The sequence below is a fragment of the Anastrepha obliqua genome, chromosome 5, assembly GCF_027943255.1.
Source record: "Anastrepha obliqua isolate idAnaObli1 chromosome 5, idAnaObli1_1.0, whole genome shotgun sequence".
Taxonomy (NCBI): Eukaryota; Metazoa; Arthropoda; class Insecta; order Diptera; family Tephritidae; genus Anastrepha; species Anastrepha obliqua.
Window position 1 is genome coordinate 118334095 of NC_072896.1, and position 19485 is coordinate 118353579.

Below are 19485 nucleotides of genomic sequence, written 5' to 3' on the forward strand. Positions count from 1 at the left end.
TGATTAAAATTCAGTCCATTAAAAGTGCTCCGATTTCCTTAGACCAATATTGCTTTGGAGTAACTCATCTAGCTGGCTCTTATTTTTCATGCATCGTTCTCGTTACCGTTTACTTTACTTAGCCATGAACTTAAGAGAACCCGGTGATCTATCATAGAAATTTCAAAAAATCGATTTATTGTCTTTTTGATATTTCGAAAGTATAGTATCTTAAGAAAATACTGTGAAATTTTTATATGGAAAGTCCCAATATTAAAGCTTCTACAGCCCATTAACAAGGTAGAGAGCAGTCCGCGCGTTCCGGTACCAAAAAACTTTAAACTCATTTATCTAGAAACGACTTTTTTCGGAACGGTGTTGTCAAAAAAAAATATATTCAACCGAATCGTCAGAAATTTTAATATGTTGTTCACCACATCAATGGCTATCGCCCATGATGGAAAGAATAATGAGATTCCGCCTATCGTGGTCCCGTTACTTTGCCCTCAGCGAATTTGACAATGAGTTACGTGGTTTTAGCACCAGTATGGCCAGATTACCATTTTCGTATCTTAATTTAGCATTTTTTTTTTGTTATTTAGTCTCGGAGTTTTAGTTCTTTCTTCATGACATTTTTCTAGCCTGTTCTAATTAAAACGTAATGTTTATAATTTTGTAAAATATACATTTTTTAATAATTAGTTAAATAATTCACTCAGTTTTATTTAGCTTTACTTTTTTTAACATCTGGTGACATTGCCCGCGATTGCAGGTGTTGTTGGTGTTCTTCTGCTTTCGGCAGTCAAATCTCTCTCTCGCTACTGCAGTGCTGCCTAGCTTGGATATAAAAACGCACTAAAATGCCTATTTAAAGAAAATAAAACAACAAATTTTTATTGAACTTAATATGCGTGACAAATTGTCTTTAAAATGTGCGTTTTTTATATAAATTTGTTATGGTTATGAATAATTTAATTTATGAGTTTTTTATTAAGAGAACGACTTTTTTGCTATATTTGAGGTTATGTAACAAGATAAAGGACCTGTTTTTGAAGAAACTTCGTTATGGTTTCTTTAGTATTTTCTGGTGTTTTGTGGCTTATTTTTACAATGAATACACCTCTTGATGCCCTATGTCCCACTAAGGATTGATGGCCGGAAGAAACGATTTCTTAAATTTCGTCTTAGAAGACTTTTGATGATACATTTTTTTGTAGAACGTTTTAACCCGTTGAATTCCACCGTTATGTGACTATTTAACCCATTTTTTCAAAAATTGTTCAAAAGCCCTCTTAAACTGGCTATTAAAGGGTTAATATCTTTCAAAAAGATTCCTTGAAAAATTTCACTAGGGGTTGTCAAAGGCATTGAGTACCTAGTTGGGGTTTTACTATTCTACATGAGTACTTTCATTTGCAATTGGTTTGGTTTGGTCCCGAGCCGATGACCTGAAAATTGTCGAACTGTGTAATTTATTATACCCCGGAAGTTGATTTTATCACGTGCCGCCTTTCTAATGTTCAACACAAATGCCCAGAAGTTACAAAATGAAAAATTTAAAACCCTTTTGAAGTCAACACCAAAGCAAACAATGTCACCCCACATGCTGCAACGTGCAACTTGCATCCTGACAGCTATTAAAATCTCATATCTGTACAGGACTTTTTGTGCCTTTGTATGTATGTACATACATATTTTGTGGCTGCGCTGTAAGCCATCGTCCAGCTGTTCCGCTCTGCCTCTCTCTCTCTCTCTCGCGCTACTTCTTTGTGTGCAGTTCAATTAAACTCTAAAACCTGCTTTTAAATGAATGGCTTCTGGACCACGATATCCTGAATAATTGTACGGCTAAGCGATTTGTAGCCTTTGTGGCAGCAACAGTCAGCCAAAATGGAATGGAAAATGCACACACATGCGAGTGAACTCTGGTATGGATTGGTAAATGAACTAGCAGCTGCTGACTTTTGCCACCACAGCCCTTTTTTATTTGTTCTTGTTGCTGTTGTTGGTGGAATTGCCACCTTTAAATTGTTCCGCAATGTACCCCGGCAGCTGTTTGTTTGGTTTTGTTGACCTTGTTTGCGGCCTTTTGCTGCAAAGCACACGCTAGCCGCCTGGATCTTTCACTGACTAGCCTTCCTACGGCTACGCTAGTATGTATACACACACACACATATGTATGTATATCCATGCTATTACGCACACACATACTTACATATTTGCTCTCCAATTGTCCCAAGTATTGTGGCCGAAATGTTGCACGTTCACTGCCTGTGTCCTATCCTTTTGTGTCCTGTGTAATAATAGCGTTCGATTCATGTTGCTGCCTTTGGCTAAAACCAAAACCGCAAGCTGGCTGACTGAGTGACTGACTACATCACTTCCTTCCTTCCATGCTTCCTGTATCTGCCTGCTCGCCGGTATTTCCCTCTGCAAAATATTGCAGTGAAAGTCTTAACAACTGTAATTTTCGTTTTCAAAGTGTTTGTGCAACACTTCCTGCAGAATAATAGCCTAAAATATTCCACACAAAAAATGTCACACAAAATGTTTGAGAACAAAATAAATTACAAAATTGACAGCTTAATTGACACCTTCAAGTAAAACATGAAATTGACTGTTTATTGTTTGTCGACAAAAAGAAAATATTTCTCGTAGTAAATTACGCTCAGCCTCGCCAAGGTGTATTGGTAGCGAATTTTGAATATCCAGTTCACTTACGAGTAGGGCGGACTGCAGCTGCTGGTATACAAATATATACAGAGCCTCTAAAATTAAGAACAAATTGCATTGCGACGTTAAATCCAACAAAACCCGTGTCAAGAAATATTTTTCAAAAGAGTACACCCAAATTTTGTAGCTGATATAAAAAACAGCTTTATTGTGGCAAAGGGTTGAGTCAGGCGTCTACGAGCATTTTTGTAAAAAATTAAAAGGTGAATTTAATTTCAACAAAAGGGTCCTCCCCATCGGCGTGCCATTAGGCAAAATGGCAGTTGAATAGCTTAACGCCACCTTCTACTAAATGTGTCTTAACATTTAATTTTTGTTTTGACTTTGCTCCCTTTTCTTACGTTTGCTGTCTTAATGGCCTCTGGTGACGGTCAAGCATTGTTTGACAAGAACTGTATATGTGTGCGTGTCGGGTGCTTGACGCTAATATCTAAAATTTTTGATTTTTACCGACAACAAGTATGTGTGACACGACGCCACCCGACTGCACTAACACATACAAAGCGCAGTCAAGCATGCTGTATCGTTCCAGAGGCCATAACACTTTATTTTCAAAATGGCATCACGCAAATCGGACCGCTGCATTCGTACATGCAAATGAAGCGGTAAAATTAAAATTGAGTTGCCAGAGCACGGAATGACAGTTGATATTAAGACAATTATGTCAAGCAATTCGATAAGCCAGATATGTTTTAACAATGAGATTCGCGATCTCCGCCTGACATTGCCGTTTTAACAGAACTCTTTTAACATAGTCTATAGAAGGTGTAGATGTGGGGTAAGAACATGATTCAATTATACAAGGTTAAGTAAAGTTTGACAACTGATTTCGGATGCTACTTAATCCATTGATGCAATTTGGAAGCAAGGGAAAAAAGGGCATAAGTTTATCCCCTTTCTGAAAATGTAGTAAAAAATTGAAAAAGGTCGTTGTAAGCCATAGAATAATTTTATGTTATTTTATAAGTGGTACCTAATTATTTATATTTTTAACTTAACTATTCCCATGGATTTGTGTCATATATGTATGTATTTTGACCATGCATCGGATTGGAATCTACATATATGTGTCATTTGTTAACCTACACTGAAGTAATAAATAAAACAACTTGAGATTAGTGGAAACTCTTAACGAGGAAAAACCACTTTTATTTCGTCACGTCCGCTAATCATACATTTGATTTTTTAACGAGATTACCTGCAAAGTTAGAAGTATAAAATCTGTGTTAAAAAAAGATAAATTTATATACAGTCACTCACATTCAAAGTCAGGCAGATGCATACGAAAACTTCTAGACATAATATCTATGTTTTGATGGAAGAAAACACGCTCTACCTTTTTCTGTTTTTTTCACAAAAATTGTTTTATTTAAAAACAACAAAAAAATATATTCCAAGTTGCTTTATAAAATGTTAATGTATAAAAAACTGAAAAAGGCCACTTCTCTGTCTCACATTCAAAGTCGGGCAAACCATGTTTTGCAAATATGCATACCGTTATTTCTAAATTTTCTATACTTGTATTAAAAGTTATTGTTCATTGTTGCCTTGTCAATCATTGGGTGAGTTTATAAAAGTATTTTGCAAAATGCCGCGTAATGGTAAACAGTCTACATTGGAGGAACGCAAAATAGTAATTCAACTGCACTTAGACGGAAAATCTGAGCGAGCAATATCGAAATTGATAAAAAAAGCAAGTCAACAGTGCACGATATTATTGCTAGATACAATGAAAGTGGTTTCATTGCAAATAAGCATCGTGGAACCCGTCCAAAGATGAGAGCATGGTGCTAAGGGAAGTGAAGAAAAATCCATTCATTTCTGCTCCAAAATTAACTGCGATGAAGATGAAGACTTCTTCGAAAAAATGATTTTCACGGCCGAGTTGCGCGGAAGAAGCCCCTAATAAGCAAGAAAATGACCGGCTTGTTTTTGCTCGCCAATATATGGCTAAGGATTTCGATTTTTGGAGCGCTGTAAGTGGGGGAAAAATAACAATTTCATGATTTTAATATTCATTCTTTAGGTATTATTTACTGACGAAAGTAAATTTAATTTATTTGGATGTGATGGAAGGGGTAAAGTGTGGCGCAAACCGAACAAGGAGCTGGAAGGCAAGAATTTAAGAAAAACGGTTAAACATAGTTTGCGGATGCATGGCGGCGTCAGGAGTTGGAAAATTGCATTTCATTGATGGAATAATGAATAAACACGTTTATTTAACAATTTTGAAACAAAATTTGAAAGAAAGCGTGAGAAAACTAGGCATCGAAAGTAGTTTTCAATTCTACCAGGACAACGATCCCAAACATTCCTCATATGACGTCAAGAGCTGGTTGTTATATAACTGTCCAAAGGTAATAAAAACCCCTGCACAAAGTCCCGACCTCAATGCCATTGAGCATTTGTGGGATGAATTAGGTCGCCGGATGCAGGAAAGGCAGTGTACATCAATTCAACTCTTGAAAATTGCTCTGCAGGAAGAATGGAATAAAATAAGCCCTGATGTTTGCAAAAAGTTAGTGGAATCGATGCCAAGCCGGCTACAAGCTGTTGAAAAGCAAAAAGGTGGAGCAACGAAGTATAATTTTGCGTTGTGTACAAATTTTTTCACACCTGTGTATATAAATTTTAAGCAGTTATTAACAAAAAATCAGATTGATAATCTGCAACAAAACACTTACCTAAATGTGGCTATGTAATATAGCAGCTATTAATCAATGTAATTTTCACAGAACTTTCAATAGAATTGAAAGATGCGAAAGTCTAAGCAAAATGGAATAGGCAAAACAATATTGCTTGCTAACTTTTTCAGCAAAAATTTTAATTTCTACGCTTTTGAGTACTTTTTCTTTAGAATTTGCTCTGAAATAAAAAGTAGCTTTTCCAAGAGGACAACACGGATTTATTAAGTAGCTTCAAGATGGCTAACACAGGGTGAAAATTGGCTACTTACATCACCTTTAATTATTGCTTCATGACCTTTAATTATTGCTTCATGGGGTAAGAATAATATTGGGCAGCTGACAACTACAGGGTGATTAAAACAGGGGTTTTTAAGTAAAACACAACAAAATTGGTCAAACCAATTTTTTTTATATCATAATTTTTTTTAGTCCATGGTTTTCATGTGTGAAACACCATATCCCTGATATGCCCACCACGACTCCTCTGGCAATACAGGATGCGTATAGTATATAAATATATTCGCTGTCATTTTGTCATAGTTCTAGCTATATATTAGTTATTCCGCTCTGGAATCGTCTCCGCTTTATTGGCATAGAACATACTTTTTATGCAGCCCTAGAAGAAGAACTCCAGTGTTAGCAAATCGCAAGATCTTGACGGCGAAATTATTTGGTTGATTCGCGAGATAATGCTTCCTAGGACATTCATTCACAATATGACCATTGCATCATTCGCTGTGTGCCAAGTAACAACGGTCTGTTGAAGCCACATACTGTTCAAGTCCATGTCATTTAATTCAATTCATAAAATATTTATTTTTATATCACTGTAACGCTCATGATTCACTATAACGGTGTTACCGGAATCATCTTCGAAGAAATAGAGTCCGATGACTCCGCCGGCCCAGAAATCATACCAAACAGTAGCACCCACGATGGGTGCGGAATTTTTTCTTTAATTTCATATGGATTTTCGGTACTCCAAATGCGCCAATTTAGTTGGTTAATGTATCCTTTTAGGTAAAAATATGTCGATAATGATTTGTTTCGCAATGCGCGAAGTGCATTTCCTGCATAATGACCACTTTCATAAAAGATTTGAATCATTTTTACGCGTGGCTTAAGATTGCTTAGTTCGCTATGTTGAGGAAAATGCGATTCCATTGATTTAAGAGCACTTATACACAAACAAGTGATCATATCTCGAATACTGGGCAGGGATTACCCCCAAATACCTGTTTGAGAATTCTTCTTGAGACAGAATATTCTAGTCAGATATTGGCCGTTGAATCATTCCCGAGTTTTAGTACTAACTTAAAGTGTATTTGTTTTTTGATCGATGGCACCTTAGATTCCCCATATTTGAATAAGGATGAGAAAAGTAACCAATCTGTGTGAAACTCGCATTAAAATATTAACGCTTTCGAATTACAGAATTAACTAATATTAATTTACCTAATCGCCAAGTCGTGTTCGATAACTCAAAAATGCTTCAAATTTATTCCTAATTCTTACAAGTGGCCGTTCATTAACGTCAAAAAATCATCCATCACTCACGAATTGAGAGAGAAAAGTGACAATTAGTTGCAAGAGAGTATTTCATTTTGTGTTGCAGAAATTTGAGCCAGCAAAAATCATCCATCATGAAACATAACATAGTTGAACTTTTTGTAAACAAACAAATTTATTGTTTCTAAAATGTTGTATTTAGAAGTGGTAAAATCAAAAATTGTTCAACAAAAAACGTAGGTATTTAAAGTATTTTTATGAACATTTTTCTGGAAAATACAAAAATTGTTAAACAAACTTAGCTGATATGTCTTCCTCTAACGCTCAATAATGATAAATTTTCCCTTCGTTAACTTTTTACTTTTTCTTCTACATACTCGTATTTGAGAGAGAATTTTTGTTGCTTGATTTGGATTGGTGGCTGGTAATCATAGTGAAAAGAATTCAGAAGGTGCGGCCAAGATCAGACCGTTAACCGGCTCTCAGCAAATTTGAAAGAATCAGCGAATTGGCTGACGTCACGAAACATCTGACATTGTGTTGGTGATATACGAAAACATTCAACACTGTTCTCACTCATTGTTTTTTGTCGTCTGAACATCAACTGATTGGGCGAGTGTGTGAATACTAGTGAAATGAGCGGGTAGAATTCGCCTGCGGAGTAACCGGTGATGTAGCAGCCAAAGCTACTCTCACAATTTTGCCTCCGATATTTAAGCCTGGTAATCTATCATCCTTGGCAGGTAATGACTAATTCTGTTATCGAACACAACCAGTGGTTCAAATAGTCTGACGCTTAGGTATTTGTATTTTATGGATTTTTTCGGAGGTCTGACGCTTAGGTATTTGTATCTCTAAACTTTTTCGGGAACTTTAAATTAACCAATAGTATAAAAAAAAGTTTATGTCACGCTAATTTTTTTTAAATAATGTTGCCACATATCCCAATTGCATTTAAATTTGCAAATTTACCGAATTACCGAGATCACAGAATTTTAAATTTAACGAACCCAATCTGAGTAAGAAAATAATTTTCAAGGTTTGCAATTCAAATTTGATCATTAATTTCCTACTTTTCTCTGTCAGAAAATCGTTTGAAATCCGAGCCTCCTTAAAAACTTTACGCTCGAGAGAAAATATTTGTAATCACCTTTGTCTTTAATGTCGTATGATGAAGGTGGCGCAAAATTAATCATCCAATTTGGTTTTTAAATAACTTTTTACTAAATGAAAACAAAAAAATATTTTGGTGAGATGAGTGATACTTGCCTGTTTGTTTACAAAAATTATAAAACTTTACAAAAATTATTTACAAAAAGAAATATGACTTAAGTAAGATTAAAAAACAAAAATTGGCAGTGGATAGCCACTTCTTTCAAGTTCGACTTAAATAATATTAGGTGTTCATGCGGTGAGACTTGGGATTGCCCCAAGTCCTTTCAACAGAATCTGTTTGGTGTATGAGGGGTATCATTTCAGCACCTTGTCCTCAACTGAACAGCTCTCGTGGAGCTAAAATTCAGATATCTGGGTTCTCACTTTTTTGTTACACCCGCGGATATAGCAGGCTTAAACATTACCTACCTGATGAATTTTATCAGTAGCTTGAAGCGAACCGTTTGGTCATTATCCTCCTTTTTCTCCCTTGTTCGGATTTGTTTTGATTTTTTCCTCTCTGTGTGGCATCACAATGCACGAATTGGATTCTTTGTCCAAGTGGGCTTTTAAAAATGTCCTCCCGGAGGCAATTACTCACTCTCTGGATAAGCTTAGGGTCGAAGCAAACTTTACCAGATTTATCTACAGAATGCGATAGAATAGCGTGGCGACTCGCTCCGCCGGCAGGTGAGTAGGGGCACTCCGTAAGGCGCTGTTTTTTCACCATTTCTCTGGGTTGTCTTTGGAAATGACTTGCTGGAGGAGCTGATTAGAAGCTGCTGCAGGTTGATTGCCTACGCGGATGACGTGGCACTAATTGTTAGAGGAAAATAGAACTGAACGAAAAAAGTTGAACAGTTGAAATTCAAAACTGAATGTAGTTGTTAATTGGGCAACTGATTGCGGCCTATCGGCGATTCCTCTCAAGGAGGAACTTGTCATTTTCACGAGGGAATAGAAAATAGCCAGGGCTCAGCTTCCCCCAATAGGGGGCTTTCTGACAAGATAAAGTACCTCTGTATTATCCTTGACATCAAGGTTACGTGAAAGCCCAGGACGCTATTGGCAAAAAATGGGGTCTTTCGCCTAGAGTAGTTGTTTTGGCTCTATAAAATCATTATATAGCCAATTTTGTTATATGGAGGAACTCACTAGAGTGAACGACTTCGTTGAAGAAACTGTAAAGAGTTCAAAGGACTGCACTCATTGGAATCAGTGCTTAACGCAGTGTGAAATCTGTTACCTGTGGACATCGCAGACAGAATTGCCGTTGCACGTACCGCACTCAGACTGAGGGGTTCGGGCTATAAGCTCAACCGCACTTATGGACACTCAAATATCTTAAGAAACTTGGGGTTCATCCCCCTGTCGATGAATCAATGCGCACCCCTGCTTATTCCAAGCGGAATATTCTCCACTCAAATTCCGTGAAGGGAGGAGTGGACAGGGGACTGCACTGGGAGACAGAGCCTGATGAACTTGTTGATGGATCGATTGAAGTTGAAAGGAAAGGGTGGCGGAGAAGTATTCTACGATGAGCTCCCCATCGGACTCAAATTCCGGTTACCGGACCACTGCAGTGTGTTCCAAGCAGAGATAGCCCCAATCAAAGATGCAGCTGATTGGCCACTCACTTGCATACTAGCAGTCAGGAAAGTAAATATTTACTCCGACAACCAAGCAGCAATTAGGACCCTCGGTTTAATGGTGGTGCATTCGAAACTGGTCAGGGATGGCCTGGCATCACTTTCGATTCCATTCGAATTCTTTGACATAAGGCTCATCTGAGTTCGTGGATACAGCGACATTACGGGAAATTGTGAGGGGGATGAGCTGGCCAGACAAGGGAGGTGTGCATGCTATGAGATTTAGAACTACCTCGATTCCTTTTTGCGTCGGATGTATGGAGGATGAAGTAGAGTTATCTCAGCACCTTTTCTTTAGTTGCCCTGCTCTCGCGGTGTTGAGACTTAGGCATCTTGGCTCTTACTTCTTTGCTACGCCTGCTGATATAGCAGGTTTTGACATTAAAAATCTGATGAACTTCATCAGCAGCATAAAAGGGTTAACGTGACCGCAACACAGTCATCGTTCATAATCCACATACACTAAACCATACCTCTAACTACCCCACCCCCAGCTCTCTCCGCCCTCTCCTTTCGTCTCACCGGCCTTCCTCCAATGGTACTTCCTTTACAATGGTATCACAAAGGATTAATTCGTATTTAAGTTTTAATATTATTTTATTTATCTTTGCTTTCACAGTTAGCTTTTACATACAAAACAATTACAAAAGATCTCCAATTGAACGACTATAAGACTTACGATATTGTCTCTAACAATTATTTCACTATTTTACATTTTTGTTACTTTTTAACACGTAATTTTTACGGTATTCCAAGAAAAAGGAAAATTATGAAGGACTCCATTTTACTGTAGGAACTTATAAAACACTTACATAAATACTTAACACTTAGTAGATTTTCTCATTGAGCCCCGAATGGCTTAAAAAGAAGGTTTTTATATCATTTTGATGATCTTTAGGTTTAAATATTTGACTTTCGCTTAACTTATAAATATTATGAATCTTCAATTGAAGAATACGTGAGAAAATTTTACAGCCGGACTTTTTAAATTTATTACTTAAGCGTTACTTAATGCTCGAGTATGCTAATATCCAATAATTTCCCGTTTTACGAATGCCGTTTACCGTTTATAGTCCATATTTTTTATTACATTTATTATGCATATCAGATTTGGCTTGAACCAAACAGCTGTGGATGTAATAGTTCAACTAAGTGAATACTTCTTTTAACTTTTAATGTTCAATTTTGCTAATTTGATGCAACTTTAGCTATGCTGAAATAATTCAAAATCTACTTGCAGCATGCCACATTCTGCAGCAGGTTCGCTACAACTAAGTAGATCACCACGTAAATTGCTTTGCTTCTTCTCCTTATTGTAATCGTGAGAAACTACAATCGGAATCCTCGTTTGTTGGTTCATATACCTTTTATTACCATTAAATAAATGAGTATCCACTCGTACTGCAGGCGGCATTTCTTTTTGCGGGATTTCTTAGATTGCACTCCGAACCCAGATGGCAATTTTGAACTATGTCAGAATTTGTTTTCTGTCTTCCAAACACATTTTTAAGGTTATTATTAGTGGGAGACGTTTATAACCGTAGTGACATGGCTCTATTTTCCAAATCTTATTTTGTGAAGCCAAGCGAATCTTTATTTATTTCATTTCATATTTCAAATTCTCTGAGTTCAGCAAAACTTTTGATGATTCCAAATGAACGAGGATCCGATTTGCGTACAGTATTAACTGATTTTAACATATTTCTCGAGAAATAACAAATGCTTCAGATGATGTTCATGTGGATCACTTTTAGTAAAATGCTCTTAACTCTTTTGGTGCAGACAAAACCAATTTTTCCACATTTCCTTAGGATGTCTGAAAATAAACACGAAGGTATTAATTTAAGTAAATATTTATATTCGAGTTGTTGTTGTATCAGGATATACATTATCCATAGATATACGGGGAATGCTGCTGAACTGATAGTAATTGGCGGCACATAAATTCAGGTCGTTTCGGGTCATTCCGGGTACGTAAAACCGACTGTCGTGGGAATTGGAGTTCTCTGTTCTTGATTTTGAAGCAGACTTTGGCTAAATTTGTGTGAGCACTTGAAAATGGCACGACTAGAGACTAGATTTGGTATAAAAAGGAGGCACTTAACTCATTAAAAGCAATAAATTAATGGAAAACTATGAATTCGGAAGTTAAATTTTACACTTCTGTTAGGTATTTGGCCGAGACCTATGTGTGACGTGCCAATTGATTTGTTCCACAAATGGATGGACCTACAGTGGCACTCGGATGTTTGCCATTGCTTGCCGCCTAGATTTTATATAATATAGTTAAGAATTTTCAAAAAATCGATTTTTATTATTTTTTTTTTTCTTAATGTACATATATTTAAGAATACCCACAAAAAATTTAATATCGTTCCGGCGAATATTTTCGAAGTTACACGCAAATTTCAAACTTCAAACGCGTTTTTCTCAAAATGGTGTTTTCAAAGTCGGTGACCAATATTACGGCAAAACTCAAATTTTAACACGAGCTTCTTAAATATATTTTTTTTTTTGTAAATTAATAGAAGATTTTTTCTCACCGATAAATTTTTTTATAAACAATTTGAGGCCGAAATTTTGGTCAAAAATCGATTTTTTTTTTTTGAGAAACCACCATTTTGTCCAAAAATTTATTGGGCTTATTTTTTCGATTAATTACTAGATTTAACATTAATTTAACGAAATCTGTTTGGTTTTTTAATTTCAGAGGATCCAGTTCAGAGATATTGTGGTCACCGCAAAACGTCTTTTTTGAGAGGAAGTCTCGAAGATCAGCTGTAGCTCCTTTTCAAATAGAAATTGAAATCTGAAAAGGTCGAGCCAAGGAGCACCAAGAGATTTGGTGGCTACTAAAACACTCAGGCTAAAAAGCCCATTGTATTTAAAGCTCTGGAAAGGGGGAAGATAGTCGAGGAGGGAAGGAGAAAAGTTTCAGGGAAAGAGATAGAAAAGAATAGATAGCAAGATAAAGATAGTTAGTCCTGTGAGAATTTTCCAGACTCTTTGGCAAATTTGTAAATATCCTCCAGTTTTAGAGAACGAATTTTACTCATTCTCATGTCATCGGAACCCAAAATTCGTAGCCGTGATCTAGCAAAGGCAGGACACTCACAGAGAAATTGCTCATTGCTATCCGCCTCCTCCAAGCACGACAGGCACATCGGGTCCTCAATGATTCCAATGGTGGTCATATGCTGACCCCATGGGTTGTGTCCTGTAATGATACCGACAATCAACCGAACGACTTTCCTTCTAAGTTTTAGTAGAAAGTTTGACAGTTTTCTGTTCGGACTTGTCACAAAACACTTTACAGTTCTACAGCGTTCTAGACCGGACCATCGCTTTTTATGTGGATTGCCTACATAATCGCTGATCCAATTCATGATTCCTGTGGAACTGATTTCGATTATCTGGCGCTGTGGAGTCACAGCAAATCCACGGTTGGCCAATACATCGGCAATTTCGTTTCCTTGAATACCGGAGTGTCCTGGAACCCATATAAGTACCAGTCTGTTTTCTTGAACAATCTTTGAGGTTTGCTTCGCGTTCTTCAGGGCCTTCAGTGCAGCCTGACTGTCACTGAAAACTCTAATCTGTTTCCTGCTCCATCTCCTCTCGATTATAGCATAGTGATACATATTACTATCGTTTAAATAGCATCCGGCCCCAGAACCAGAAAACGTGCCGTTTCGACATATTGGGTCCAGAGGTTGGTTGTTGTTGTAATAACAAATGGGTACATAGTCGCTTTAGTTTCCAACAGAATACATAAAAAGATGTGAAATACGATTAGACTATAAAACTTACTTTTTGTTCTGCGGTCATATCCGTATTTTTTCCTCCCTTCGGTACGTATTTGCACGGTAGAATGAATTCATTAATTTCTAGCCAAGGATTTTCATCTTGTACAATACCGTTTGGTATCTCTTCATATGAATCACTATGAATCATTTCGATTGAAATATTGTTTTCATCTTCCTCCACACCATTTGGCATATCTTCATCTGAGCTATAAGCCACCATTTCCATGGCAATAGTTTGTTCATCTTCATCTTCGATCATTTCAACAGAAATATTTTTCTCTATTTCTGCAGCACTACTTGAACTTGCAGCGTCCGCGTTAGTTTCGTCCATTTCGATTACGATATTTGAAGTAACTTTGTCCCCATCATCGGTGACCGTTTCGAATGAAATTCTTCGCTTTTTTGCCCAAAATTGCAGGGTTCTTACACTGGGCAGAGGATAATTCTTTTCCTTTAACATAAGGTATGCTTTCGGGCTGGTCGTGTATAGTCTTATGGATTGTGAAATATCTTCTTCAGACCAATGCAATTTTTTATTTCCTCTTTTTATCTTTTTTATCTGACCGGGACTAAATATTGTTTGCAGCTTCTGCTCTAAATTTTTTTGCTCGAATTCGGCTCTATTAAGGCGCATCTGCATGGCAGCGGTTTGTTTGTTCCACTTTTCCTCGGCTTCTTTTAAAATACTCTTTTCAAGTTTCAGAGTATCTCTATAAAAAAAAATAATAGGCACATAAAATACCGGCGATAATTTCTATGAATTCTATTGTATTTCACTTACATCGTATGTTCCAATTGCACATTATCTTGCAGCCGCTTTTTTGAGCATTCCTGCAGACGATTATTTTCAGCCTTCAGCACTTCGCTGTTAAAAATTAGAAGTAAATTTTAAGCGTGTAGCTGCAGGCAATTGAATGTACTCACATTTTGTCTTTCAGCAACTTTTCATTTGCTTCGGCATCACGTTTTAAAGTTTCGCTGTAGAATATCAAATCAATTGTATGTCTGTTATGTACTCGCATTTTACTTACATTTTATTTTCTAAATAATTTATTGTACAGCCAAGGTTAGTAGATGGTGGAACAAAGTTTTCCCCTTTGGATTTGTCTAATGCAGTAGGCGATATTTTTTGCGGCATTTCGTAGTCGTCTTTTACTTCTACTACATCTGCTAGTGGATCACAAGTTAATTTCTTTTGCGGCAATCTAAGTTTCTTGCGTGTTTTCTTTGAAGGCGCCAACAGGTGTTTATTCACGGTTGGTACAGCTCCCTTTCTAAGAAGGTTGTATTTTGCAAATCCTGCGTGTTTTTATAAGCAAATGAATATATTATTGCATATTTAAAAGCCAAAGAACTCCGTACCCATTTCAACTTTTAAAGTCCTTTCATAGTCTTCTGGCAAAAAGTGTTCGCTGCAGATTTTCGCTTTTTTGTCGACTTCTTGACCACAAAAGCTTTCCCATTGTTTGAACAAATCTTCTTGCCTCGGAAAACCATGAAACCTTATTAATTTGTTTTTGCAATTGTTTGGGCAAGTCAGCACAGCGCACTTCATTTCGCTATATGATGAATCCTCCGAAATGTAAACAGATCATAAGATACGGCAAGTAGACGTCACTCCAACTGCGCTACTTTCAAATTCAAATAGATATCCTTATTATTTCTCATCAAGCGTGTAGATTGGAATACATCCACTTTGTGAAACTCTTAAAACTTCAGAGGGGGCATCCATGCGCCAAAGTGGCTTACCAGTCCCATTCAAAGTAGTAGCGATGTCGTTGCGAGAAGAATTAATGTCCGTATAATCTATAGAGTTTCACAACAGATATCGGTATGCCTGATAACTCCACCAAGCAGAATTTTGTAGTTTTTAGTAAATATTTATTTCAACCAGCTAAACTTTTGGAGATCATTAACAAACTTTAATAAGAATAAAATCAAATAACGAATAGAGTAAAAAAGAATAACAAAAATATAAAGATGCCACTTAATTGAAAAAAATTACACTCGCCGCTGAGAGAATTCACCACATTGATTCGGATATCAACTGGCCTCTGGTGACGCCCCAGCATGCTTGTCCAGCAGGCTTATATGTGTGCGTGTCGGGTGCTTGAAGCTAATATCTAAAATTTTTGATTTTCATCATGCAAAAGCCGACAACAAGTATGTGTGACACGAAGCAAGTACGAGTGTCACCCGACACGCACACATATAAGCCTGCTGGACAAGCATGCTGGAGCGTGACCAGAGGCCAAACAGCTCGACACTCAATCGTTGTAAAAATGCCGTACAAATTCAGTTTTTTTTTTCAATAAAATGTATTATCATAGCTACAAAACTATATTTAAAATATTTGCTATTGTGAATGTTCCAAGTCAAATACTTTTGAATTTTTTTCTATTATTTTTAATGTTACCATAAAAATTCGAATTTTACATTGCAACCCAACTAATACGCTGAAACAAAAAAAAAAACAAACACACCCTTGATTTCATGTCAAACTCATACCAGGAGTGGCTGTTAAAAAATAGGAAAAAACTAATATTTTTACTTACATTTTGTACAATACACTCAATTGTCGATTTTATAACAACTGCCAAATTTGATTGAATGCAGTGGCAATATTTTAAGAGAGTACATTGCCAATTCGATTTTCTGTCTAAATTAGCAATTTCATTGAAATTGAACATTGAAAGTAATCAAAACTTTAGTGTCAAGATGCCTAGTAAGGCTGAGCACTAAACTATATGAGAAGGTTTAAACAGAGAACGTTTAATAATGGTGAAGCCCCAGTTTCAATGCCGCATGGGCAATTTTAATGATTTGTTTAATACAACTTTGTGGAGATGTTGGGGAGTGATTCATGAACCACTTTACTAATTTCCAATATTCTGGAAATAATAGGGAACGTCCCTATAGTTTGGCACATTACAATATATTTTCTTCTAAACAGTTTTCGATCATATTGCGCATTTAACGAAATTTATATGCAACAATTTCGCGGATTAAAACTGACAAAGAGTAGTTTACTTCTTTGTTGTTGTTGTTGACTTATTTCTATGTTTACTCTCTATTCGAAATTTTGACATTCGAACGACCAAATTTCAAGATAAAAAATGTATTTATAAATGTTGCTCTACCGAAATCACCTTGTATGTGGAAAGCAAAAGTAAGAAAACAAGTCAGCTGATATCCGCATCTTGTATACCATCGATAGGTTGTAATCGGCGTCGAATAGAAAGCAAAGAAAAGAAAAATAACAATAAATTGACAACAAATTTATTTGTGTTTTTATGAATTTTAGTTGTGCGATTAGGGAAATCATTATTCGTGTGCATTAATTAAGCTAAGAAATATGAATACAAAAACGTTTGCCAACTTAATGAGTATCGAAAATAAAGCCCATAAGGAAAATGTGGCGAAATATGCAAAAATTCAAGCAGCCAATGAAGAAGCCGCAGCCAAAAAACGAGAAGCAACTAAGCGAGCGGCAACTTCTATTAAAGGTAAAAATCATGCATTTTATATCTTTTTAATGTAATCCGAATTCATGTGCACATCTATGCATCTTTTAATTTAATAGAAGAAGATCCATTGTCAATAAATATGACGGCTAAGTTTGGCTTGGTAATAAATCCGGAGAGCGTAGAAAGTGTTGCTACTAAGGATCCAGCCAGTTCCAATGCAGGTGTTTAATACTTTTATTATGAATACATAAATAATAAATTTGCATATTAAATTTTGACTTTGCAGAAATGATTGGCCTATTAAAAGCCATCTTAGATCAACAAAACAACTTGGCGGCTTGTATAACTAATTTGGATACACGCATGAGCAATTTGGAAAAATGTGTTGAAAATTTGGAAACATGTTCGAAGGAAGATGTAAGAAAAATGCATTATTTTCGTATTCCTTTTGATACAGAATGCCATAACAGCACCACATTATGTTTGATGAAATGATAAATGAATAAACCATCTGGATTAACTTTGATCCTGTTGGTGCACCAGGCTGCACGCTGTTATTGGAGCTAATCAATATGCCAAGAAAAGGACATCTGCGTACACAGCTGCGTATTCCCTAACAATCTTATGCATTCTCCGGCTGGGCTATATACCCAATCGTTCCCACGACAGTCGGTTCTACGGAACCGGAACGAGCTGGATTTATATTTGGGCAAGGGCTGTCACTTCAGCAGCATTTCCCACATATGTGTAGAGAATGTTATTGCTGCTACAACAACAACAACACCCCAATCGACGGAGAAAAGGTGTTTATCTGGAACTGGAGTTTGGACAAGCAGTGAGTTTAAGAATAAAGTGCACTTGCGCGACTCAGTTGGGTCTAGGTTAGCGTAACACACTTGTTTTTAAAGTAGTCCTTCACTAGCCAAAACATGATAACTTGAAAAATTCTCAAGCGCGACCACCACTGGATTAACAGTTTCTATTGTTGTTGTAGCAGCGTAACCATTCTCCATATAGTATATACGAGGAATGCTGCTGAAGTAGCAGTTCTTGGCTGGGTCGTTCCGGTTACGTAAAACCGACTGTCGTGGGAACGTATATTCTCTATTCGCCTATTGTACTTTAGATAAAAACGTTTTAGTACATTTTTACAATTCCTTTTCTTTTCAGCAACAAAATAAAGTGGAAGTAAAGGCGCAAAATAAAATTATGCGCGAATGTAAGGTCTTAATTCAAAAGGTACATAAATCAATTTGTCGCATGTCTGGCGAGGAACCTGACGAGTCCCGTTTGGACATTGCTGCCATGTTACCGTTCACCACTTTAGAATCAGCTAAGGAAATGGAAGAAAAGCTGAATAACAAAGAATACCTACAAGCAATGGTTAGTTGAGAAAAGAGTGAATGCCAGATTCGTATACATATTTACACATATTAAATAATAATTTTTAGAGACTGTACTTAATTGGACTAAAGAATACCTCCGGCAATATTCAAAAAGTCATACGCCACTTATTCACAGATGACCTTTTATTCCTCTTCAATTGGGACGGAAGATGTGGAAAATTGGCTTTAGCGCAATTTTCTCTACTTTTTGGTGTGCTCTATGGTAGATTACATTAATTCAATTTTTATCGATATACACAGATGCATAATTTAAGCTTTTATGTGTTTTTAGATGTTTTTAATTTTAACGAACACAAATCTTTTGAGAAAGCAATAAGGAAAGCCGTCGAACGCAGTCATAATAGAGTGTCGCAAAAAAAGTATATATCGAAAGTAAATGCATAAAACGACAAAGGCTCAAAGGAAATTTGAAGGCCTGTGCTTGTGTATAAAGTGGCAACGCGCAACATTTTCGAGCAACAAATAAAAATTGTTATAAACCGCCAAAATCGTCATCAGCATAGTTCTCTGCAACCATCTGCTTTTTTATTTCCTTTTATATATAATAACTTTAATAATAAGAAGTGAATATTTTAAATGTATTTTAGTTATAATTTAATTTTGAATTACCTTGTAGATTTTGAATTTAATAATTTAATATATATAATATAATATATATAATATAATATATATATAATTATTAAGAAATTTTTTATTTTTATTAAATACGTTGTGAATAACTCAATAATAGACGAAGAAAAAACCAGTTGCTGTAAAACTGAGCTTGCGAACACTATTTGAATGGCTTTTAGTAGCAAAATGCTCGTATTGCATCTGCATCTGCATTGCTCCCACGGCAGTTGGTTCTACGTTACCGGAACGACCCGGATTCATAACCGGCCAAAGACTGTCAATCCAGCAGCTTTTCCCGTCAATGTATGGGAAATGTTTTTGCTGCTACAATAATAACAACCGCATTTGCATTCCAAGCTGCATTATTTTACTTTTCTAGCAATATTTCTTCAGCAGCAAAATTCTGGCGAGTTGCTATTCGGTCTCTCCCAAAGAAAAATATTCGAAAGGTTAGACGAATAGAAAACCAGTAAAAACTTGCA

At 36.4% G+C, this 19485-nt stretch overlaps 2 protein-coding genes across 2 annotated transcripts; one reads left to right on the forward strand and one right to left on the reverse strand.

Moving 5' to 3' along the window:
• Positions 1–10284: 10284 nt before the first annotated feature.
• On the reverse strand, positions 10285–15444 carry LOC129248582 (uncharacterized). The gene is made up of 6 exons (XM_054888195.1): positions 14881–15444; positions 14550–14817; positions 14443–14496; positions 14300–14383; positions 13523–14228; positions 10285–11528 (listed from the first exon to the last, which is right to left on the reverse strand). Exons 1-6 carry the CDS (start codon positions 15071–15073, stop codon positions 11520–11522), a joined length of 1314 nt encoding a protein of 437 aa, XP_054744170.1. The 5' UTR covers positions 15074–15444; the 3' UTR covers positions 10285–11519.
• Positions 15445–16750: 1306 nt separating this feature from the next.
• LOC129247747 (uncharacterized) lies at positions 16751–18970 on the forward strand. The gene is made up of 6 exons (XM_054887025.1): positions 16751–17024; positions 17102–17206; positions 17272–17402; positions 18156–18368; positions 18437–18593; positions 18663–18970. The coding sequence occupies exons 1-6, from the start codon at positions 16874–16876 to the stop codon at positions 18773–18775; spliced, it is 870 nt and encodes a 289-aa protein (XP_054743000.1). The 5' UTR covers positions 16751–16873; the 3' UTR covers positions 18776–18970.
• Positions 18971–19485: the final 515 nt, after the last annotated feature.